The sequence below is a fragment of the Schistocerca cancellata genome, chromosome 1 (genome assembly GCF_023864275.1).
Source record: "Schistocerca cancellata isolate TAMUIC-IGC-003103 chromosome 1, iqSchCanc2.1, whole genome shotgun sequence".
Taxonomy (NCBI): Eukaryota; Metazoa; Arthropoda; class Insecta; order Orthoptera; family Acrididae; genus Schistocerca; species Schistocerca cancellata.
The window spans coordinates 1,004,654,266-1,004,679,952 of NC_064626.1; the positions used below are offsets into that span (position 1 = coordinate 1,004,654,266).

At 41.3% G+C, this 25,687-nt stretch overlaps 2 protein-coding genes across 3 annotated transcripts in view; both read right to left on the minus strand.

Annotated features, from left to right (window-relative positions):
- LOC126088972 (uncharacterized) overlaps window positions 1-25,403 on the minus strand; it is a 97,999-nt gene extending 72,596 nt beyond the window's left edge. For both annotated transcript variants that reach the window (XM_049906875.1, XM_049906874.1), the window contains exons 1-2: window positions 25,290-25,403; window positions 23,235-23,675 (exon numbers count right to left, since the gene is read on the minus strand). The gene's annotated coding sequence lies outside the window, so the exon portion shown is untranslated. The remainder of the gene's footprint in view (window positions 1-23,234; window positions 23,676-25,289) is intronic.
- Window positions 8,086-8,859, minus strand: LOC126121161 (craniofacial development protein 2-like). Its single transcript, XM_049915082.1, has one exon. The coding sequence runs from the start codon at window positions 8,857-8,859 to the stop codon at window positions 8,086-8,088; it is 774 nt and encodes a 257-aa protein (XP_049771039.1).
- Window positions 25,404-25,687: the final 284 nt, after the last annotated feature.

Genomic DNA, 25,687 nt, shown 5'->3' on the forward strand with positions numbered 1-25,687 from the left:
ATGATCCTCCTTCCCAAATAAGTAAATTCCTCCATTATGTTTAGCCCTTCTATTCCAATTTTTATTCTTACAGGTTTGTATTCTTCTTTAGTAATTTATACCATCACTTTAGTCTTTTGCTCATTTATTCTCATACCATACTGATTACAGAAAATCCTTTCCATCATGCTCCTGTAGAACATCTTTCGTCTCTGTATCACAGCAATATTACCTGCATAACACAGCAAGTCTGTATTCTGCCCATTAATTTTGATATCCACCTCAGCAGTTTCACAAACTCCGTCTACAGCTTCCTGGATGTGAGCACTGAATATAAGACCAAAAAGAGCACATCCCTGTCTCACACCTTTTCTAATTCTGCTTCTTTCTCCTAACAAAAATTCCTATTCACAGCCACATCGTTCTTACAGAAGCTGTGTATCACCTGTATATATTTGTACTTCAGACCTGCTTTCTTCAGCACTCTGAACATCTCTTACCAGACAACACTACCAAATGCACTTTTCCAGGCCTTTTTCTGTATTAGCTTTTCAATAAAAAGCCTAAGTTTCAGAATCACTTCCCTTGGTCATAACCCTCTCTGAATCCAAACTGATCTTCACTCAACCTGTCCTCCGCCTTCACATCAACTCTCCAGAATTATCTTTGAGAAGTTTTGATGCATGCAGTATTAGGCTTAAGGTTCAGTACTGTTCACATTCTGTAGCAACTGCCTATTACTACTATCTACACTCCTGGAAATTGAAATAAGAACACCGTGAATTCATTGTCCAGGAAGGGGAAACTTTATTGACACATTCCTGGGGTCAGATACATCACATGATCACACTGACAGAACCACAGGCACATAGACACAGGCAACAGAGCATGCACAATGTCGGCACTAGTACAGTGTATATCCACCTTTCGCAGCAATGCAGGCTGCCATTCTCCCATGGAGACGATCGTAGAGATGCTGGATGTAGTCCTGTGGAACGGCTTGCCATGCCATTTCCACCTGGCGCCTCAGTTGGACCAGCGTTCGTGCTGGACGTGCAGACCGCGTGAGACGACGCTTCATCCAGTCCCAAACATGCTCAATGGGGGACAGATCCGGAGATCTTGCTGGCCAGGGTAGTTGACTTACACCTTCTAGAGCACGTTGGGTGGCACGGGATACATGCGGACGTGCATTGTCCTGTTGGAACAGCACGTTCCCTTGCCGGTCTAGGAATGGTAGAACGATGGGTTCGATGACGGTTTGGATGTACCGTGCACTATTCAGTGTCCCCTCAACGATCACCAGTGGTGTACGGCCAGTGTAGGAGATCGCTCCCCACACCATGATGCCGGGTGTTGGCCCTATGTGCCTCGGTCGTATGCAGTCCTGATTGTGGCGCTCACCTGCACGGCGCCAAACACGCATACGACCGTCATTGGCACCAAGGCAGAAGCGACTCTCATCGCTGAAGACGACACGTCTCCATTCGTCCCTCCATTCACGCCTGTCGCGACACCACTGGAGGCGGGTTGCACGATGTTGGGGCGTGAGCGGAAGACGGCCTAACGGTGTGCGGGACCGTAGCCCAGCTTCATGGAGACGGTTGCGAATGGTCCTCGCCGATACCCTAGGAGCAACAGTGTCCCTAATTTGCTGGGAAGTGGCGGTGCGGTCCCCTACGGCACTGCGTAGGATCCTACGGTCTTGACGTGCATCCGTGCGTCGCTGCGGTCCGGTCCCAGGTCGACGGGCACGTGCACCTTCCGCCGACCACTGGCGACAACATCGATGTACTGTGGAGACCTCACGCCCCACGTGTTGAGCAATTCGGCGGTACGTCCACCCGGCCTCCCGCATGGCCACTATACGCCCTTGCTCAAAGTCCGTCAACTGCACATACGGTTCACGTCCATGCTGTCGCGGCATGCTACCAGTGTTAAAGACTGCGATGGAGCTCCGTATGCCACGGCAAACTGGCTGACAGTGACGGCGGCGGTGCACAAATGCTGCGCAGCTAGCGCCATTCGACGGCCAACACCGCGGTTCCTGGTGTGTCCGCTGTGCCATGCGTGTGATCATTGCTTGTACAGCCCTCTCGCAGTGTCCGGAGCAAGTACTGTGGGTCTGACACACCGGTGTCAATGTGTTCTTTTTCCATTTCCAGGAGTGTATTTACAGTGTAAAAGACAGTGACACGTAGCTTTTAACCCTTTCACTGCTACAAACAGGCTTGCAACAGGCTGTGCCAAGTATAGTGTCATTAACCATACAACCATCAAGCAGGGACAAAAATTGGCGTCCATTTTTCTTTGATTAAATTTCATTTGGCAACCTCGAATGTGAGTTTTACAGTGCCCTATTGAGAGTCTAATTGTTGAGTTTCATTTTCATTGTTGATTACTAACCATGACACAAATATTTTAGAAGTCCTGGTAGAGTATATCTTGCAGAAGCACCAAGGCACTGTAAAACGGATTTTGCCAAAATAGTCTGAACATCAGGGAAGAACTACTGCTAGGAATGTAATACGTATATGTGATTCATTCAAGAAATTTCTCACTCCTAAAATAGAACACAAATTGTTGACCATATAAATGAAGAAGCTAAAAACAGAAAACTTATTTTCTGCTAGTGTTCATGAAATATATGCTTTGATGGGAATTTCCCAGGACACCAATATTTCCATTATCTGATATATGGTCAACATTTATTAGGAAGAGCCATATATGGAGGAACTCTAAGTAAGACAAGAGTGTATCAGCTTATCAGCTATTGAAAATTCTTTGCTTTGATGATACAGATAGCAACGCAGAAAGACTGTGGAAGTGACAAATCTGCACCGCTGCGTGAAGCACTTTAAGAACTGAATGAAATATTTCCCAGGTACTTCAGAAGTGGATCTCACAATACAACTGATGAAATGCTATGTCTTTTCAGAGGTCTTTGTCATTTTAAAGTTTTCCTTAAAGACAAACCTGGAAAATATGGTATATTAATTAGAATTCTTAGCAGTGTTACTGAAAAATACATAATAAAATGGGACAGACAGTAGACCTGCCTGTGAATGAGGTCCTCTTGAGACTGTGAAGAGGCTGGTGGAGCCAATAGAGAATACAGGCTACAATATCACAACTTCCCCACTTCTGTGGAATTGGCAGACATTCTGTATGAAGGTTACAAACTTATGGTTGGGACACACAAATCCAACAAAAAACACATACTGCGAGAACTTAAGAAAACAGCAAGTAGAGAGCTGTATTCCTCCAAACTTGCATTCACAGATCAATCTTCTAAGAAGCCTCCAGTAACAATCGCCTCTTACATCACAAAGGGGAAGAAAAAAATCTGTTGATGTTGCCAATACATCATCACGATGCAGAAGTAGTAGTTGGTACACCAGAAAAGAAAACCCATATAAATTTACACTATAGTTCCACTAAGGGAGAAGTGAATGCCAAAGATCAAATGGCTTGGACATGCTCAACAAAAAGGTGTATGACAAGATGGCCACTGTTAATGTTCTACAGCCTACTTGATACAGCTGCAATAAACTCATACACACTGTTCAAGATGAACAAAAGGAAATAAAATTCCAGAAAACTGTATCTGCAGGAATTAGCCCTTGAACTTTTGAAACCATATGTTGAAAAGTGATCCAAGGACCTGAAAGGATTCTAGTTCCCTATTATTTGCAAGAAGAGGGAGATCCTTGGATAGAAACTAGAGGTTACCAAAACTGCTGCAAATGAGGAACCAACTAGGAAAGCAAGATGCTATGTATGCTTGAAGAATGCAAATAACCCGAACCAGAGACCAAAATCATGAAAACCAAGTTAACATGTGGAACCTATGGTCTCTATCTACGTTAAGAGTAATTCAGACTCAACCATTCTGTGTGTAGGAGGTAAACGTCATTTGTTAATGACAGTATTCTCTCCAAGAGACAAGCTTCCCCCCCCCCCCCTCCCCCCAATGCACCATAACCTACATTTGTCCAAGTGTGTGTATTTTGAAACTTTCCATAAAGGAGGAAACTGTATTATTCAGTTATGAGATCAAAGAGTGCACTGTAACTCTGGACAGCCTGTGTATTTAAGTACATACTTTATGTTCCTAGATTTGACCACTGTTGGTTGTTATATTCAACCAATGTGTTCAAAAAGTTATGTTTTCCATTATGTTGTCAATATTTCCCATTAAACTGATTTCACATTGGAAACACAATTACTCAAAATAAATACGTATTACAGGATTTTTAAGACAACTACTGACACCAAGACCGTGACTGCTTCCTGCACGTTGTATTACTTGTACTGGCCTCCCGGCACTGTGCTGAATATTTTGAAGATAGACTGCGAGCTAAATGTTGTATAATCTGTACTTCCACTTTCTCCAGTGCTATTGTGGTCTATGCTATCACAAGGGAAATTGCTTGCTGGAACACATTTCTAATACTTTTTGAGTGTGTAAATAAAATGAATTTATCTCTGGCAAATTTCAAGGACAGAAATAAATATTTTCAAATACAAAATAATCTTTTACGTCGGAATAATCTGATCACTTTTTTATTAACTGTTGCTATATATGCTGTGTATGTACTTTGCACTGAACAGACAGTGCTGCATATGAGAAATTAGGTTCAACCGTTACCAGTACACTATTTGATCTGCAGAAAGACTCCAAATACTGAACTTTTAAGCTTTAGAATACTTTTTACAATGTGCAGTGTGTATTTTCAATCCTTTTACATGTCTGTAGACAACTTTCATGGAAACAAAATCATGATACCTGAATATAATTACTTATATTACACGGTAATAATGATAGAGTATCATAAGCAGACAAATTATGTATAATGTTTGTTTATAAGTGGCACAATACATGCTGTGTAATTACAAAATAGAAACAGCATCAACTGAAACAGCAAGTTTGTTTCTTGCCAATGCACTATCAGAGAGATGCCCCAAAGGGGGAAAAGTTAACCGCCTGAATACTTTTCAAAACACTCAGTATGCACTTTTCATCCTTTTTGCCCTTGGGCAAGCTTCACAGCCAAAAATCAGAGTACAATCATATAATTGTTTCTGTAACATTGGACTTTCATCATATTGTGAAGTGATGAATGTGAAGTTTTTGCTTAACTGGCGAAATAAATTCTGTGTATTTACATTATATATGGAATAAGTATTGTAGTATCTAAAAGACTATATCTGTTGTTTCCAATATATTTTTTCATTTTAAGGGGCACCTGAAACTCACAAGCACCTGATACTTGAATTCTGTGTATTTACATTATATATGGAATAAGTATTGTAGTATCTAAAAGACTATATCTGTTTGTTTCCAATATATTTTTTCATTTTAAGGGGCACCTGAAACTCACAAGCACCTGATACTTGAACTTTAAACATATGTATTTTCAAGTCCTGCTTTATGTTGCGAGGTAAATTTCAATGTCAAAAGTCATAATATCCAAATTTAACTACCTACATTATGCGGTAATAATTTTACCATATTGTGAGCAAAAGTGCGTATACATATGGGTTTTATCTTGTTGGTGCAATGAATGCTGTGAAGTTATGAACAGAACATACATTGTAGCATCTGAAACATTGTCTGTCTGAGCGACTTACTCCATCTGAAGAAATTGTTTGAATACTTTTTATACACATTTTATCAATTTTCCAGTCTCTTCCTTTTTGATTTAGGCTCTGGACGGGCAATGATGAAGTTACAATTAGCTTTTTATACTGTCCTTTTTTTTTACATTTTTGCATTTCTTGTTTATTCTTTCTTTAAGTAATTTATTCAGACATGTCAAATAATTCCGATTATCAGTTTCAATTCCCGATGATCAGTCATCATCATCATTTAAGACTGATTATGCCTTTCAGTGTTCAGTCTGGAGCATAGCCCCCCTTATACAGTTCCTCCATGATCCCCTATTCAGTGCTAACTTTGGTGCCTCTTCTGATGTTAAACCTATTACTTCAAAATCATTCTTAACCGAATCCAGGTACCTTCTCCTCGGTCTGCCCCGACTCCTCCTACCCTCTACTGCTGAATCCATGAGTCTCTTGGGTAACCTTGCTTCTCCCATGCGTGTAACATGACTCCACCATCTAAGCCTGTTCGCCCTGACTGCTACATCTATAGAGTTCATTCCCAGTTTTTCTTTGATTTCCTCATTGTGGACACCCTCCTGCCATTGTTCCCCTCTACTAGTACCTGCAATCATCCTAGCTACTTTCATATCCGTAACCTCAACCTTGTTGATAAGGTAGCCTGAATCCACCCAGCTTTCGCTCCCATACAACAAAGTTGGTCGAAAGATTGAACGGTGCACAGATAACTTAGTCTTGGTACTGACTTCCTTCTTGCAGAAGAGAGTAGATCGTAGCTGAGCGCTCACTGCATTAGCTTTGCTACACCTTGCTTCCAGTTCTTTCACTATGTTGCCATCCTGTGAGAATATGCATCCCAAGTACTTGAAACCGTCCACCTGTTCTAACTTTGTTCCTCCTATTTGGCACTCCATCCGTTTATATTTCTTTCCCACTGACATTACTTTCGTTTTGGAGATGCTAATCTTCATACCATAGTCCTAACATTTCTGATCTAGCTCTGAAATATTACTTTGCAAACTTTCAATCGAATCTGCCATCACAACTAAGTCATCCGCATATGCAAGACTGCTTATTTTGTGTTCACGTATCTTAATCTCACCCCGCCATTATTTTCAACATATGATCCATAAATAATATGAACAACAGTGGAGACAGGTTGCAGCCTTGTCTTACCCCTGAAACTACTCTGAACCATGAACTCAATTTACCGTCAACTCTAACTGCTGCCTGACTATCCATGTAAAGACCTTTAATTGCTTGCAAAAGTTTGCCTCCTATTCCATAATCTTGTAGAACAGACAATAACTTCCTCCTAGGAACCCGGTCATATGCCTTTTCTAGATCTATAAAGCATAGATACAATTCCCTGTTCCACTCATAACACTTCTCCATTATTTGCCGTAAGCTAAAGATCTGGTCCTGACAACCTCTAAGAGGCCTAAACCCACACTGATTTTCATCCAATTGGTCCTCAACTAATACTCGCACTTTCCTTTCAACAATACCTGAGAAGATTTTACCCACAACGCTGATTAAAGAGATACCTCTGCAGTTGTTACAATCTTTTCTGTTTCCATGTTTAAAGATTGGTGTGATTACTGCTTTTGTCCAGTCTGATGGAACCTGTCCCGACTCCCAGGCCATTTCATTTATCCTGTGTAGCCATTTAAGACCTGACATTCCACTGTATTTGATGAGTTCCGACTTAATTTCATCCACCCCAGCCGCTTTATTGCACTGCAATCTATTGACCATTTTTTCCACTTCCTCAAATGTGATCCTATTTCTATCATCATTCCTATCCCATTCTACCTCGAAATCTGAAACATTACTGATCACATTTTCACCTACATTGAGCAACTCTTCAAAATATTCCCTCCATCTGCCCAAGGCATCCACAGGATTCACCAGCAGTTTTCCTGACCTGTCCAAAATAGGTGTCATTTCCTTCTTACCTCCCTTTCAAAGACTGCTAATTACACTCCAGAATGGTTTTCCAGCAGCTTGACCCATAGTCTCCAACCTGTTTCCAAAGTCTTCCCACGATTTCTTCTTGGATGCTGCAATTATCTGTTTGGCTTTGTTTCTTTCTTCAACATAACTTTCTCTGTCTACCTGGGTTCTGGTATGTAGCCATTTTTGATACGCCTTCTTTTTCCTTTTACAGGCTGCCTTGACTGTATCATTCCACCAAGCTGTTTGCTTCATCCTACTTTTACACACTACTGTTAGACGTTCTTTAGCCACTTCTAGTACTGTGTCCCTGTACCTTGTCCATTCCTTTTCCAATGACTGTAATTGACTACATTCAACTAACTGGTACCTTTCTGAGATCGCTGTTATGTACTTGTGCCTGATTTCCTTATCCTGAAGTTTCTCCACTCTTATCCTCCTACATATGGACCTGACCTCCTGCACTTTCGGCCTCAGAATCCCAATTTCACTGCAGATTAAATAATGATCAGTGTCATCAAAGAATCACCTGAATACACGTTTGTCCCTCACAGCCTTCCTGAATTCCTGATCTGTTATTATATAGTCAATGACAGATCTGGTTCCCCTGCCTTCCCAAGTATACCGGTGAATGTTCTTATGTTTAAAAAAGGAGTTTGTGATTACTAAGCCCATACTGGCACAGAAATCCAAGAGTTGTTTCCCGTTCCTGTTGGCCTCCATATCCTCTCCAAATTTACCCATAACCTTTTCATATCCTTCTGTTCGATTTCCAATCCTGGCGTTAAAATCACCCATGAGCAGAACACTGTCCTTGTCCTTTACTCTAACAACTACATCACTGAGTGCCTCATAAAAACTATCCATCTTATCTTGATCTGTCCCTTCACAATGCGAATATACTGACACAATCCTAATTTTCTTGCTAGACACTGTCACATCTATCCACATCAGTCGTTCGTTTACATACCTTATTGCGACTACGCTGGGTTCCATTTCTTTCCTGATGTAAAGCCCTACACCCCATTGTGCTATTCCTGCTTTGACTCCTGACAGGTAGACCTTGTATTCTCCCACTTCCTCTTCTTTCTCACCCCTTACCCGAATGTCACTAACAGCTAAAACGTCCAGCCCCATCTTACTTGCAGCCTCTGCCAGCTCTACCTTCTTCCCTGAGTAGCCCCCATTGATATTAATAGCCCCCCATCTCATTACCATTTGTTTGCCAAGTCGTATCTTAGGAGTCCCTGATTTGTCAGTTAGAGGTGGGACTCCGTCACCTCCAAAGGTCCGAGGCATTTTGCTCTAATTGTTGCCAGCATCATATTTAAAGTACCAGGGAAGCAGGTTGCTAGCCTTACTTGCCCCGAGTCCCATTGGGTTTTACCCCTAACGGCTGAGGGACTAATGCTTCTTTTTATGACAAATCTTGAAAGTGTACAACATATAATCGTACATTTCAAGTTTTGCACTGGTGTCCAGTTTCCTGGCGCACACACTTGTTTTGTGGAAAGCACATACCTGCTTCCATTGAATGTTCACTCACAATAGCATTCAGAAAATGCCTCCCTGTGTATCATAGGAGGATCCTCGTCATCAAAGCACTTTCCTCTACCAATTTTTCTCTGTTCTGTTGCATATTTTTCTACAATCTTCCTAACATGAGATAGGTGAAAATCTGTGAGTGCTTTTTTTTGTATTGTACCTGACCTGCAGAGAACACTAGCATTGAAAATGCACAAGTGGGGAAAAAAAAAAATAATAATCTTATACCATTTCTCAGTCTTACACAATGATGTTACTGAACTGAGTAACATAACACAACCAAGGTTGCCATGAATTTCCCTAAGTGAAATTCCTGATTTCCAGACAAGTTCTAGCATTTTTACCTGACAAATTTTGAGATCTCAAAGGTAAATAAAGACATAAGTTGACAAAAAAATTTAAGGAATTTCGTATTTATCCCCATGTGTGCAAAAATCTTAAGTAGTAACGTCAACATCTTTTGTAATGAACTATTTTTAGATGGAGAAAGCAAGCCAAATGGTATCTGTGTTTCATTATGACCACTGTTATTTTATTTCTGAGAAAACAAGCCAAATGCTATCTGTGTTTCATTATGACCACTGTTATTTTATTTCTGAGAAAACAAGCCAAATGCTATCTGTGTTTCATTATGACCATTGTCATCTTATTTCTATAAAACTAAACACACTTAGTGATAAAAATACGCATTTCCTCGGAGCCGCAAGACAGATTTAAAATACTTTCACTTGTTTCAGAAAAAACCTGAGGTGTCGGAAAGAAGTGTATGAGGCAGGAAAGAGTTGTGTTAACCAACATTATAGGTGATTGCCAATAAAATATTGGTTCTACTATTATGTTCATTCTCGATTATTACCCACTGCGTCATGCCTATTATTTTACAGATATCATGCTATTTTTCTTTCAAGAAATATACAAGAACATATCGAAGAAACCACCAGTGACTGCCACAATTTTATCCTTCTTCTTGTCTATATTTTCTAATATATAAACTCCTTTCCAGGTGCCCAAATGTACTAGAATAAATAAAATGTGTATGAAATGCCACACCATACAAGGTACTTGCAGTGAGACAGTCATAATTCCTGAAATTCATCATCTGTGGCCTCTAGCCTGCCGAGGAGCACGCAGTCCTTGGTCCATGGATAAACCACGAAAATCTGCAGTATTATGACACACACACACACACACACACACACACACACACACACACACAAATCATCCAGGCAGAACTCATGCACACATGACCACCGTCTCAGGCTGCTGCGTCAACAATCTCTGAGAATTAGAGCCAAACAAAGCACTTCTCATGCCTCCCTGCCTCTTATTGGCAGCTGCTAGGCTAGCGGCAAGAAATGGCAGCAGCTCTGACTGCAAGTTGAGGGGAGTGACAGGAAAGGGAGAAAGGAAGCAGCACTCAGCCAGCGACAATGCATGGCATCTCAGTAATCAAACCATATCATCTACTGAGACCAAAACGAAATTTTTCCAGTTTTTTCTTCTTCAAATTTCCCTGATACAACTAAAATTCCCTCATTTTCTGAACATGTGTCAACCCTGCCACAACAGTAAACAGCACTTCTACTCACATTGTAATCTACACTACACTGGAGTTTACCGATTTTCTTGCCAGTATTTCTGTCAGTATTCTCAGTATCAATCATTTGTTTAGAGTTTCAGTGGCCAACAACCATACTTCTCTTATCACAATACCTGGTGGTAATCATTCTGTCAGTTATTTCAAGTTCTATTTCTCCACATTTCATTTAACTCTACAGTTTTGACATGTTGCACCTGTTACAAAAAAACACCACACGTGGTTGCTGACAGGTTGTGGAGGAATGGGTCTGCACTGGAACATCAATATTGACGTTCACAGTATGTCGTGTTCCAAATACAGTTTCATACGTGTTACCATTACATAATCTTTTCCTTACATTGTAGAACCCAGTTCTGTTGTTGTGCTGGTATATACAGGGCATTCTAAAACGCATCCAGTCTAACAGTCACACACCATAAACGTCTATTCCAAATCGACTTCATTTTGAAGGAACATATTGTTTGAAAGATAATCAATCTTTGAACAAGAGACATTGGTCAATGCACAGCTTCCGACATGGACTAAATGTGTTGCCAAAAGTCTTATGAACATTATCAGCAAAATCCCTAATTTCAACCAAACTGTTGTCTCCAGTATCTCCACAATGCCACTAAATTGTAGCATTTTCAAAAGTGAAATAAAATGTATTGGAACATAATTTAACTGAAAACTGTAGTGTTCAAAGTATATTATGGACCAATAATCACCTATCCTCAACTGTTTAACTTGAGCCGTTTGGAGACAAACAGCAACAAAGTACTGAAGTTCCTCAAATCCAGTATCATTCCACACTGACATTCTAAAATGCACAGATGCATGAATATTTGCATTGGTGTTATGTAAAATCTAATCATTTTATCTGCCATAAAATGATACAAGTCTCCTTAAAGGAATATCATAAAAAATGACAAAACACTCTAGTCAGTAACCAGTTGATATTAATGCTCCAAGCCAGCTCATCAAATGCAAGCTTTAATCTGTTGTTCTCGATCAAAAGTGTCACTAGAGCAAGCTCTTTCCACTATCACATTCTGATTCTTGAGATTCTGAATATTTACTGGCTGACCTTCTTGCGGAAAAATGAACCTGGTGTAATGCACCTGCCAATGTACAGGGCTGAGGATTATAACTTCAAGATTCCATTTAAGGCTACTCATTACCACCAACACCAGAGAATCCACTATCACTGCCACTCCTTGTGAGTATCTCTAAAATCTCCCCATCTGTGCAACCATAGCAAATGGCATTTCTCTCCCAGAACAAAAGAATGCAAAGTTGATACAGACAAAAATATGCAAAGCAAAACTGAAATCTGCAGTGAGGAACCACGCCAGTGAATGTAGACTCTCACTCTAAATAGGCAGCTGAATCTCTAACTGGAAAAACGCTGCTAAAATTCAGCTCTGTATTTTAACACTTATAGAACAGGCAGGTACCTGCAGCACTTGTTTGCAGCAGTGGGGGTCTGTGATACGGGACATGTGAACATGTCAACAGCACTTCACAGAAACACTGATGCTGCACATAAAAGAGAGACCACAAAACAAAGCATAGACTACACACAGAGAGATGCTGAATGAAACATGCTTGGCTGTTCAGAGGGCAAAGAGTAAAATCTTAAGTGAATACCATAGCAGGAACTGCTAAACACTCTTTCACAATACCTAAAGATTCTGGCCACATGGTAAAGACCGATAGTGGCACCAACGTCAATGTTCAGTCCCTAGCGATTGAGACAGGGACAGAACAGAGTAGCAAAGCAAAAGTTGAAATGCTTAACTCTGCTTTCAAATGTTCCTTTCCTAAGGATACTCCAGGAGAATTGCAACAATTTAATCCTTGGTACCACTGAAAAGATGAGTGAAGTCAGTAATGGTTTTAGTGGTGTCGATAAACAGCTGACTCATTAAAACTGAACACAGCTCCAGGGCCCGATGTAATCCCTATCACATTCTATATTGAATTTGCGGCCGAGTTAGCCCCTCTTCTAACTAAAGTCTATTGTAGATCCCCCTAACAAAAAACTATGCCCAGTTCTTCTAAATAGGGAAAGGTCACACCTGTCCATAAGAAGGTTAACAGAAGTGATCCACAAAACTATTGTCTAATATCCTTGACATCCATTCATTTTAAAATCATAGAACATATTCCGAGCTCAAATATAAAGAGGTATCTTGAATGGAACGAGCTGCTCCATACCAACCAGCATGGGTTCTGAATCATCAATCATGTGAAACTGAACCTGAACTTTTATCTCATGACACACTGAAAGCTTTGGACCAAGGCAGTCAGGAAGATGCAGCACATCTTGATTTCTGAAAAGCATTTGACACAACATCATACCCACACTTATGGTCAAAAGTTCAATCATATGGGGTATCAAGTGAAATTTGTGACTGGATTAATGATGTTTTGGTAGGGAGGACACAGCATGTAATTTTGGTTGGCATGTCAATGTCAAATTTGGAAGTAACTATAGGTGTGCCCCAGGGAAGTGTGTTACAACACTTTCTGTTAATGTTTTATATTACCGTATTTACTCGAATCTAAGCCGCACTTTTTTTCCGGTTTTTGTAATCCAAAAAACTGCCTGTAGCTTAGAATCGAGTGCAAAGTAAGTGGAAGTTCTGAAAAATGTTGGTAGGTGCCGCCACAACTAACTTCTGCAGTCGAATATATGTAGCGCTACACAGGCTTGCTTTGCAGGCACAAAGATAAATACTGGCGCCAAAACCTCTGCGTCAGTAAAAGAGAGAGAGAGAGAGAGAGAGAGAGAGAGAGAGAGAGAGATGGAAGACAAGCCTTTTTCTCCGCCCCGAGTTTCGACCACTGCATTTTCTTACATTATCCAACGAAGTAAATACAAATTCCGTATTGTTCATCTTCGAATGTAGCAGCATTTCAGTGTACTACGAAAATCCAACTGGCAAGACTGTTTGGGGTTTTTGTCAATATGGCCAACTCTAAATTCTGAATTTTTTCTTACCTGTGGGAAGAGATGGTTGCTAATAGGAACTTTTATGAATTGTGAATCACATGCCGTATTCTCTTCACCATAAGAATAATATGAATATAAACATTTTGCCATGTATTGTTTCGTGTTTGCTGCTATCTCATTTAAATCCTGTCTGCATAATAAACTACGAAACTAGAGTGAGACAACAGCAAACGCGGAAGAATATACATATCATGTCATGTTTATATTCGTATTATTCTTATGCCTAATAGTGATACAGTCAGAAATGAAGCACGGCAATTGATTAGATTTTTAAATCTAAGATGACTAATTTCTGTGCAGAGTGTAATGTACTAAAGATGCGTCCGTAAAGACTTTCAAACGGAGAAAAATTTTCGCTAAACTCTTGTTCAGAACATCTTCTCATACGCAGTCTATTATCTGGTTCTTGTTGATCATTATCAAAGAAAGCAGCAATGTAAGTAACAACAAATAGCAGTCTCTTGCCATTGTTTCGCTAATGAGACAATTACTCTCTCTCCTTTTTTTTTGTAAGCGGTGGTAGCGAGCACAAAAGCAAGCCATGCTGCGAGCGGCGACAGGCCGTGAACACTCATTATCAGAATGCAACAAACAGTGCATGACACAGTACAGTAACGCATTTTCAGCTTAGAGTGACGTAAACACCTATAACAAAGAGAACGGCACTTACCAGATAAAAGCAAAATATAGCATTCGATTCAAACCAGACGAAGCACGTGAAAAAGGAAGGGTACCCGTATAAATACGGACGGAGCACCTGACGTATAGCAATGGCTACCTGGTAAAGCTTAAGTGATAAGCTTTCGTCTCGAACCAAACTACTGCTGCTGTATCATCATTCATTCGACCTAAATTGTGTCTCATATTAAAATGGACCAACTTTGTTTCGATTTGGAGGTGCGGTCTAAAACTTTTCTCTCCCCTTGAATTTCGAGTCTCAAATTTCAGGTGTGGCTTAGATTCGAGTAAATATGGTAATGTTATTGCAGATAATATAAATACAGGACTGCAAAAAGTTTCCCCAAGTAAAATTCCCCGATTTCCAGACAACTTTAAGCTTTTTTCCCTGACAGATTTTGTGATCTTGAGGGTGAGTAAAGACTTAAGTTGACTTTAAATATACGGATTTCTGTATTACTAAACATGTGAGCGAATATCTCAAGTACTAACATCAACATCTTTTGTTACAAACTGTTTTAGATGGAGAAAGCAAGCCAAATGGTATATGTATTTCTATATCTACATCTACATCTATACTCCGCGAGCCACCTTACGGTGTGGCGGAGGGTGCTTATTGTACCACTATCTGATCCCCCCTTCCCTGTTCCATTCACGAATTGTGCGTGGGAAGAACGACTGCTTGTAAGTCTCCGTATTTGCTCTAATTTCTCGGATCTTTTCATTGTGATCATTACGCGAGATATATGTGGGCGGTAGTAATATGTTGCCCATCTCTTCCCGGAATGTGCTCTCTCGTAATTTCGATAATAAACCTCTCCGTATTGCGTAACGCCTTTCTTGAAGTGTCCGCCACTGGAGCTTGTTCAGCATCTCCGTAACGCTCTCGCGCTGACTAAATGCCCCCATGACGAATCGCGCTGCTTTTCACTGGATCATGTCTATCTCTTCTATTAATCCAACCTGGTAAGGGTCCCATACTGATGAGCAATACTCAAGAATCGGACGAACAAGCGTTTTGTAAGCTACTTCTTTCGTCGATGAGTCACATTTTCTTAGAATTCTTCCTATGAATCTCAACCTGGCGCCTGCTTTTCCCACTATTTGTTTTATGTGATCATTCCACTTCAGATCGCTCCGGATAGTAACTCCTAAGTATTTTACGGCCGTTACCGCTTCCAATGATTTACCACCTATGGCATAATCGTACTGGAATGGATTTCTGCCCCTATGTATGCACATTATATTACATTTATCTACGTTTAGGGAAAGCTGCCAGCTGTCGCACCATGCATTAATCCTCTGCAGGTCTTCCTGGAGTACGTACGAGTCTTCTGATGTTGCTACTTTCTTGTAGACAACCGTGTCATCTGCAAATAGCCTCACGGAGCTACCGATGTTGTCAACTAAGTCATTTATGTATATTGTAAACAATAAAGGTCCTATCACGCTTCCTTGCGGTACTCCCGAAATTACCTCTACATCTGCAGATTTTGAACCGTTAAGAATGACATGTGTTCTTTCTTCTAGGAAATCCTGAATCCAATCACAAACCTGGTCCGATATTCCGTAAGCTCGTATTTTTTTCACTAAACGTAAGTGCGGAACCACTGTTGTTATTTTATTTCAATAAAACTAAATACATTTGGTGACAAAAATATGCATTTCCTTGGAATCACAAGACAGATTTCAAATACCTTCAGTGATTTAAGAAATAACCTAACAAAAAAGTAGGGCTCTTGGAACAAGTGTGTAAGGCGAGGAAGAGTTGTGTAAACTAGCACTATAGGTGACCACCAATGAAATGTTGGTTCTACTATGTTTGTTATTGTCTGCTATTACCCACTTTGTTACGTTCATTATTTTAGAGGTATTATGTGTTCACCCGCTTAGCTGAGTGGTAACGCATTTGCCTACCATACAGCAGGCCCGGGTTGGAGATTTTCTCCACTCAGGATTGGGTGTTGTGTTGTCCTTGTCATTTCATGATCACCAACATGCAAGTCCCCCAATGCAGCATCACCTGAACGAAGACTTGCAATTCGACATCCGAACATACTTTCTAATATATCAACTACTTTCAAAGTACCAAAATGTAACAGAATAAATAAAATGTCTATGAATCACCACACTGTGCAATGTACTTGTGGTGAGACAGTCACAATTCCTGAAATCCGTTGCCCAGGGCCTCTAACGTGCTGAGGAGTACTGCAGTCCTGGTGGGTCCATGGATATACCACAAAAATTCGAAGCATTATGCCACCCACAAACAGACCTGGCCTACGGACAGGTGAGGTCAGTGCAGTGAGGCAGGACCAGATGGACAGGGCCCACGAATTAGTGGGAAATGATAGGCTTCAGAATGGCAAGCCCGATCAGTTAGAGATACCCGCAGAAATGGGCTGCAGTTTTGGCCCATGGTGGAAGTCCACTTGTGTGGCCAGCTTATCATGTGTCACAGACACCTTATTGACGAAATGAGACTGTGATGATCAATCCATGCAAGAGATAACTTGTTCAAATACTCTGAGAATCAATACTCCTGAGGATAGGTAACAACTCACCATCAAGATGATTGCTGAACCACAGACAGGCACGTAAAAAAGATAATCACGCTCACAACTGAATTTTCTGGCACAGCCTCTGTCAGAAAACTAGAGGACGCACACTTTCACATAACAACTCAGACACAATGCATGCACACATGACCGCCACCTCCAGCTGCTGCATCAACAGTCTCAGAATCAGATACATGCAAAACACTCCTCATGCTTCCCTGCCTCTTGTTGGTAGCTGCTAGGCTAGTGGCAAGAAGTGGTGGCAGCACTGACTGCAGGTTGAGGGGAATGGTAGGAAGGCGAGAAGCAGTAAGAATGAGTAAGTATGGAAGCAGTGCACATACTCAGTTGTGCCCAGGTATGACTATACACGACATCTGAGTAAACAAACCATTTCATCTACTGAGACAAATTTCCATGACTTCCTTAACACGTTAGAAATTCTCCGATTTCCAGAACTTGTGGCAACCCTGAAATACATTCCTGGAAATGGAAAAAAGAACACATTGACACCGGTGTGTCAGACCCACCATACTTGCTCCGGACACTGCGAGAGGGCTGTACAAGCAATGATCACATGCACGGCACAGCGGACACACCAGGAACCGCGGTGTTGGCCATCGAATGGCGCTAGCTGCGCAGCATTTGTGCACCGCCGCCGTCAGTGTCAGCCAGTTTGCCGTGGCATACGGAGCTCCATCGCAGTCTTTAACACTGGTAGCATGCCGCGACAGCGTGGACGTGAACCGTATGTGCAGTTGACGGACTTTGAGCGAGGGCGTATAGTGGGCATGCGGGAGGCCGGGTGGACGTACCGCCGAATTGCTCAACACGTGGGGCGTGAGGTCTCCACAGTACATCGATGTTGTCGCCAGTGGTCGGCGGAAGGTGCACGTGCCCGTCGACCTGGGACCGGACCGCAGCGACGCACGCCAAGACTGTAGGATCCTACGCAGTGCCGTAGGGGACCGCACCGCCACTTCCCAGCAAATTAGGGACTGTTGTTCCTGGGGTATCGGCGAGGACCATTCGCAACCATCTCCATGAAGCTGGGCTACGGTCCCGCACACCGTTAGGCCATCTTCCGCTCACGCCCCAACATCGTGCAGCCCGCCTCCAGTGGTGTCGCGACAGGCGTGAATGGAGGGACGAATGGAGACGTGTCGTCTTCAGCGATGAGAGTCGCTTCTGCCTTGGTGCCAATGATGGTTGTATGCGTGTTTGGCGCCGTGCAGGTGAGCGCCACAATCAGGACTGCATACGACCGAGGCACACAGGGCCAACACCCGGCATCATGGTGTGGGGAGCGATCTCCTACACTGGCCGTACACCACTGGTGATCGTCGAGGGGACACTGAATAGTGCACGGTACATCCAAACCGTCATCGAACCCATCGTTCTACCATTCCTAGACCGGCAAGGGAACTTGCTGTTCCAACAGGACAATGCACGTCCGCATGTATCCCGTGCCACCCAACGTGCTCTAGAAGGTGTAAGTCAACTACCCTGGCCAGCAAGATCTCCGGATCTGTCCCCCATTGAGCATGTTTGGGACTGGATGAAGCGTCGTCTCACGCGGTCTGCACGTCCAGCACGAACGCTGGTCCAACTGAGGCGCCAGGTGGAAATGGCATGGCAAGCCGTTCCACAGGACTACATCCAGCATCTCTACGATCGTCTCCATGGGAGAATAGCAACCTGCATTGCTGCAAAAGGTGGATATACACTGTACTAGTGCCGACATTGTGCATGCTCTGTTGCCTGTGTCTATGTGCCTGTGGTTCTGTCAGTGTGATCATGTGATGTATCTGACCCCAGGAATGTGTCAATAAAGTTTCCCCTTCCTGGGACAATGAATTCACGGTGTTCTTATTTCAATTTCCAGGAGTGTAGTAATCTTAGCCTTTTTGCAGATGACGCATCATCTATAATGAAGCACTATCTGAAAGAAGCTGCATAAACAGTCAGTCAGGTCTTGGTAAGAAGTGGTGCAAAGATTGGCAACTTGTTTCAAGTGTTCACAAATGTAAAATTGTGCACTTCACAAAACGAAAAAAACTTAGTACCCTATGACTATAATGTCAATGAGTGACTGTTGGAATTAGCCAACTCATACAAATACTTGAGTGTAACACAGGATCAATTGTGGGTAAAGTAGGTGGTAGACTTCGGTTTATTGGTAGAATACTGGGAAAGTGCCGTCAATCTACAAAGGAGATGGACAACAAATTACTCGTTCAACCCACTCTAGAAATTGCTCAAGTGTGTGGGACCCTTAACAAATAGGACTAACGGGGAATACTGAACATATACACAGAAGGTGGAACGAATGGTCACAGGTTTGTTTGGTACATGGGAGAGAGTCACAGTGATGCTGAAGAAGCTGAATTGGCAGACTTGAAGATAGATGTAAACTATCCCGAGATAGTCTACTAACAAAGTTACAAGACTGACAATAGGCCTAAATAATGATTCTATGAATATACCACCACTCCCTACATACCATGCACATAGGGATTGCGAGGACAAGGTAAGAAGAATTACAACAAGCACAGAGGCATTCAAACGATCATTCTTCCTGCATCCATTTGTGAATGGAATGGGAAGAAACCCTAATAACTAGTACACAGTATGTACCCACTGCCATGCACTTTGCGGTGGTTTTCAGAGTAAGGTTATGGACACAGATTGACAGTACCTGGGGAGCTGCATAGCATGACAGTTTAACCTGTCCACTGTAGTCAAATGATTAACTAATTACTTTCCCAGAATTAACAATATGACATTAAGATAATCTTCTGTCTGTGCCTGGCAGGGGCTGACAACTGAATGTCACAAACACAGGTAAAATGACATGCAATGTCCTTGTATTATTTGCAAAGGAGACACAAAAATGGGTGGTGGTATTATTATTATTATTGGCCACATTGGACCACTTTACTAACTCCACATTCCACTTTTCTTTGCCCCACCACCCAAAAGTGTCCAACCCTCTGTCTTATCACTCACTTCCTATTCACATCCCCACCCTTATTGTGTACCACTCTCTGCCAACAGACCCACTCGCCTTTCCCCTTCCCCACTCCTCTCCTTTGGTTGGTTGGTTGGTTTAAAGGCGGGAGAAGGGACCAACCTACAAGGTCATCGGTCCCTTGTTCCTAATAAAACAATGCCCAATGCCAAAAGTGTAAGAATAAGACGGACGAAACATATAACACAACACAGAAAGAAAGGAAAAGCCACAAGAATGAAGGGAAGGCAACAAACACTAAAAGGAACAAATGAGGACAAGAAAACAACAGAGACGCTAGAAATAGAAGAGAGTAAAACGTGAAAGCGGATCATAGTGGCTGGCCAACCACGAGAATAAAAAGGGAAAACCATCCACTCCGCAACACATTAAAACCTCCACCCTGAAAGCACTAGGGTGGAGAACACACAGGGCAAAGGACATGCGCTAAAACCTATATAGGAGTATAAAACCCACTCTCTCAGATAAAACGTAAAACTAAAGCTGCTGTAGAGACATTGTCGCCCAACACCAAAGGCAGGGTGCTGGGAAAGTTAAAAGTCTGCCGCAGAGTGGCTAAAAGTGGGCAGTCCAGCAAGAGGTGGACGATTCATTTGGGAGCCACAACGACAATGAGGTGGGTCCTCGCAATGGAGTAGGTAACCATGCATTAGCCATGTATGGTCATTGCGGAGCCGACAGAGGACCACTGATTCCTTGCGAGAGGCCTGCATGTAAGACTTCCACACATTCACAGTCTCCTTAATGACACACAGTTTGTTGTGCGTACTGTTATGCCATTCCATCTCCCAAAGCTGGAAAACCCTGCTGTGCAAGAGAGAATGCAGGTCAGCTTCGGAGATGCCTACCTCCAGAAGCGGTTTCTGCGTCACCTGTTTGGCCAGCCTGTCGGCAAGTTCGTTGCCGGGGATTCCAACGTGTCCTGGGATCCACACAAACACCACAGTGGGACTGTTCCAGGAGACAGATGGACTCCTGAATGGATGCTCCTCTCCTTTCCTGCTCCCCATTCCCCCCTCCCCTCCCCTTCCTGCCCCACAGCTTCCTCCTGCTGCACCTGATGACAGTCTTGTCACGCCTCCATATAGGCCCTGCACACCTCGCCAGGCTGTGCTCTTCTCTCCCCCCCCCCCTCCACCTGTTCCCCGCTATCCCTAACCGTCCCCTCCAGATTGTTGCTTTTGTTGCACATAGCAGTTGCATTACGGTCTGAGCTGCCGAAGTTGGTGGTCATGTCTTTGTGAGATGTGCTTGCCAGTGTGAATGTGTTCCTTTCTCAAGAAGGCTCCTGACAAAAGCTAAGTGTGTAACAGTCTTTTCATTGCGTCTGTCTGCAACTCAATTTGTCATCTTTACAGCGAGTAGCAACCTATCCTTCCTCCTGTATTGTTGAAATTTTTGGTAGCATCTGTGGCAAAACATTAACACAACGTCTGCACCCTGTCAAGTCTGTAGTCAAACTAAATTCTTCTACAACACGTCAAACAAACTATGTTTCACAAACGTGTCAAGTTGACCATACATCGGCAAAAATTTGACCAATCTAGTACAAGTTGACAAATTGTTTAACCATGTACAGAGGCCTTAACAGTTGTCTCTTCTATTACTGATGATGTGAAATAACTGCAACCAGGATTGCAATTAGCTTCTATCCATTTCCAGTAACAGTAGGCCAGACAAAATTACCGACTCCAGTTATATACATTTCAATCTTGAAAGATACTGACACTGTTTTTGCTCCAGTTTACACACCCCATGCACTTACATAAAGAATAAATTTAATAACTATAAAGAGCACCTGTAAATTATACCCTTTCAACTGCACTTGACTTCTTGGTTCTTTTCTTAGTATTTTCATAACATATTTTCAAACACTCTCAGTCATGATCTGTCCTGATGTTCTGTGAATTGAAATCAGCAGCAACCTTTTTTTTTTTGCCTTCATGAACTTTGACAAATATTTTTCATATGGGGAGAATTTTTTCAGTGTACTTCCCTCAATCTTTTAACACAATACTTTTGATGACAAATAGTGTTTATTGATGACTACAATCAATACCTAGGGTTGAAGCATGGTAATCATGTCAATAACCATGCTAACTTAGATCGACACTGAACCCCCTTTGCTCCGCAGGGCAGAGTCCTCAACAGAGTTCAATTTCTGAACTTATATCAAATTGAGCAACAATCAGTAATGTTTATACAATGAGCCCATTGTAACATTACCAGTTTGATAACAAAACTAAAGCTGGGTCTTCATCTAAGTTTGTAGAACATACACCACTGCAACCTAACCCACACCTCAGACTAGCCCGTCAGTCAACACCTATAGATGAAAAAATATTGAAGCAAAATACAGTGTCAGTGTTCTAACTCTACAGTCTTTTTAACACACACTCTAAACTTTGTCACAAATGGACTACCAGTCCTACTTCACAAATTTTCTGCAAGAGGCACTACTGCTGCACATTGACAAGGTTACTAAGTGTTTAAAGTTTGGAATAGTACTGAAGTTTACCCTAATGACAATGTGACAATACATAGGCCTACAATTTTATAACAGCACAGTCCGTAAGTCGAACAACGGTCAGGCAGACTGAATACATACAGATACAACAACGAGCAGTAGACGAGAAGAAGGTAAGCAGTCACAAATGTGAAGGGCACACAAATGCAAAAAAGAAGACCACAAGAGAAGACACAATAAAAATACAACAAAAAAATAATAAATGTGACTGACAAATGGAGTATCAGGCCAAGTTTCAGGTAAGGTGAATGGCGACAGCCAACCACATACCACTAATAAGTTCCAACTCACTCTGTTTTCAAGTGCTGGTATTGCAAGGTAGCAAATGGGCAGGCCATGTGTTGTGAAGATCACATAACAACTAGTTTTTTCCAAAAAGTTTCACTACACAGCATAGTGATCTCCAGTAGAAATCCTGCCCAATCATCAGTGACATGTTACTAAGCAATATGCCTACTTAGAAATATAAGCTGTGCTTCATGTACAGAATTATACATTTATACTTTTTTTTTAGACTGATTGAACACAAGTTATGTATAAAGCACTATATGAAAAAAAAGGAAGAAGAAGTTGCTCAAAGACAATCTGTATAAAGTCAGGATTCTGCCACATTTTTCACCGAGAAAAAGTTCTAAAATAATTCTACATTGTAGTGAGAAGGCACAATTATAATCCATGAAACACGTGAATAATTAAGAGCAATTTGGGGTAAATTTATAAACAAACAAGGCACTCACCTCAGCATGTGAAACATGATGGCAATGAAGAGCATAAGTTAAAAATCATTGATTCTAGCTCACGAGATGTTCGGTAATGTGGAATGCTGGAGTGAGCTAGTACAGCAACTTTCCGTTTATTCTTCATGTCCAAACAACTTCTAGCTAAGAGCAGTTTCAAAGTGGCTTTCCAAATCCAAATGGCATAAAAGTTCCATAAAATAGTTCTAGTGAATAATACTCATGTGTGGCATTGTTCTTTATTGACAATGCTACCTTGATATAAGTCTGCAATAACTCAAGCACACATACTAATATAAGAAATATCTATAGTATATAATCGTCATTCCTGTTTCTTCATATTTATCCATGTCCAAATGTGTTTTAACACTAAGATGCCAACATCTATTTTTCATCTAATTATGCAGATGGACTACACAGAGGCTCCATCCCATTCTGAAACTGGAACAGAAAGAAATATATGTATGTATAACTTGTCCTACAAGAAAAAAGCTGAAAATCTACACTAAAACAACGTCAAAATGTTAATAATTTCATGGCAATAAGTACAGGACAATTTATGTGAATGATCTATAATCCTGAACACAAAGGTATGTAATTAATTTTCAAGGTACGTAATTAATTTTCAACAGCAGCCTTCACACTATAATTGCATTAAAATTATTTTCAACAAATAGCTCAGAAGGTGGTTAAATAATGATGGCTTGGAGCAAAAAGGGACCCATAATTACCTTTTCACCCTTCACTCTTCAACTAACACACTACATGTACTGAATACTAACAGCAGTACTTACCAGCACTGCCAAAACACAAACATACTCATTCACTCTCTCTCCACTAAATAACACAACTTTCAGAAGGATTAGAAGAGAGGATTATGTTGGAGAAGGCTAGAAAGAAGGGGCATGCCACTCTTAAGACATATTATGAGGGATCCACCTCCTTTGAGAAAGAGGGTATTTTGCAAACTATACAAACCTTCATATCCAGCATTAATTTATCACAAATACTCTCTTTTCACACACATAATAAAGTCTGATAACTAATTAAGTAAGGCTCCCTATCCACAACACATACTAAATGCTTTCGAGGGGTCTTATCGCAACGAATGCACCCTTGTGGAACCTACATTACAATAAAGTTATTTCAGTACATTCTTCAACTTATTACGGTATATATCTTAAATATGGATAAAAGGAATTAATGGCCGATTTTTAATGGAATTAATCGCCTGATACGTTTTGGTCCTACTATCTACTGACCTTCAAGTAAATTAATAAATAAATAAAAGGTTCCGAGCATACAGGCATCTGTTACTGTCGACAGTATTTTTAAAAAATAAAATTAAAAAAAAAAACCACGCAATAGTACTAAGCAGTTCTTATGACTGTCATTATCTACATTATGTATCAATGAATATTCCAATTGTTCCACTACAACACTGGTATTAACGTTGATCAACTTTTGAGTGTATATAAACAACGCCTGCAACTTTTTTTAATACAATATACACTACTAAAAGATCAAAACAGATACGGCTAATATGAGTCTAGCGTAACTAAAGATCGGATATTTCTTAGCACGTTGAAACTTCAGGAAAATCGTAGGATCATGCAAGATACGTGCCAAACAGAACTATAACAAAGTTCATCTTCAAGTACATAGCATAGGAAACATCAAAGGCTCCTAACGTGATGAATTTAAGTACGGTAGTCGTTCTTTTCTGGTAATGACAAAAATGTTTTCGATTTAAACAAATACCGTCACACGACGAGCTACATCTCCGTATCAGTGCGTTCTAAAACAAAAACAGAAAAAGGTCTCCTGAAGCCACATCCCTAATAATTCACACACAAAACACTGCATGTTTGAACACTGGCTACAAACTCTGGCTATAAAAATTGACGATTCAAAAGTGTTTGAAAATATCAGCAGCTTTACCCTCTCGGCGGATGATTGCGAAATCCGTATTCACAATATATTTGTCCAATACGCGAATGTTTACGGGTTAAGCATTAAACAACTCAATATTTGTGAAGACAGTTTGGAACAAACCTGTGTGTTTTCATGGGATGATAAACCACCCCACTATGGGTCTACACACCCCACTGGAAAGTAAACATGGCTGATTGGCTGCCTTGAATTGCTACTGACCAGAGAACAATGGCGCCACTTGCAGCAATACCGCTGGCCTGAGATGTTTTCCCGCTAACGGTACGAAGTCCAGAAAACTAGAAGTATACAGTCTGTGACATTCAGTCTGAATGCACTTGCATGATTCACATTAGGATTTAAACAATGGAAAACACAAATGCCAAAGGAAACGGAATTACACATTCTGAAATACAAAATGAGCAGATGTTTTTAAAATTAAATTGTTCAAAGCTGACTTTCGATTACCCGAACGCCGATTCACATAGCCATCAGCAGGTATCGTGGCGTCATTACAATAA

Bases quoted from the DNA above. Each gene is read 5' to 3' on its own strand.
- LOC126121161 (XM_049915082.1), bottom strand. From the start codon at position 8,859: ATGCCTCGGACCTTTGGAGGTGACGGAGTCCCACCTCTAACTGACAAA.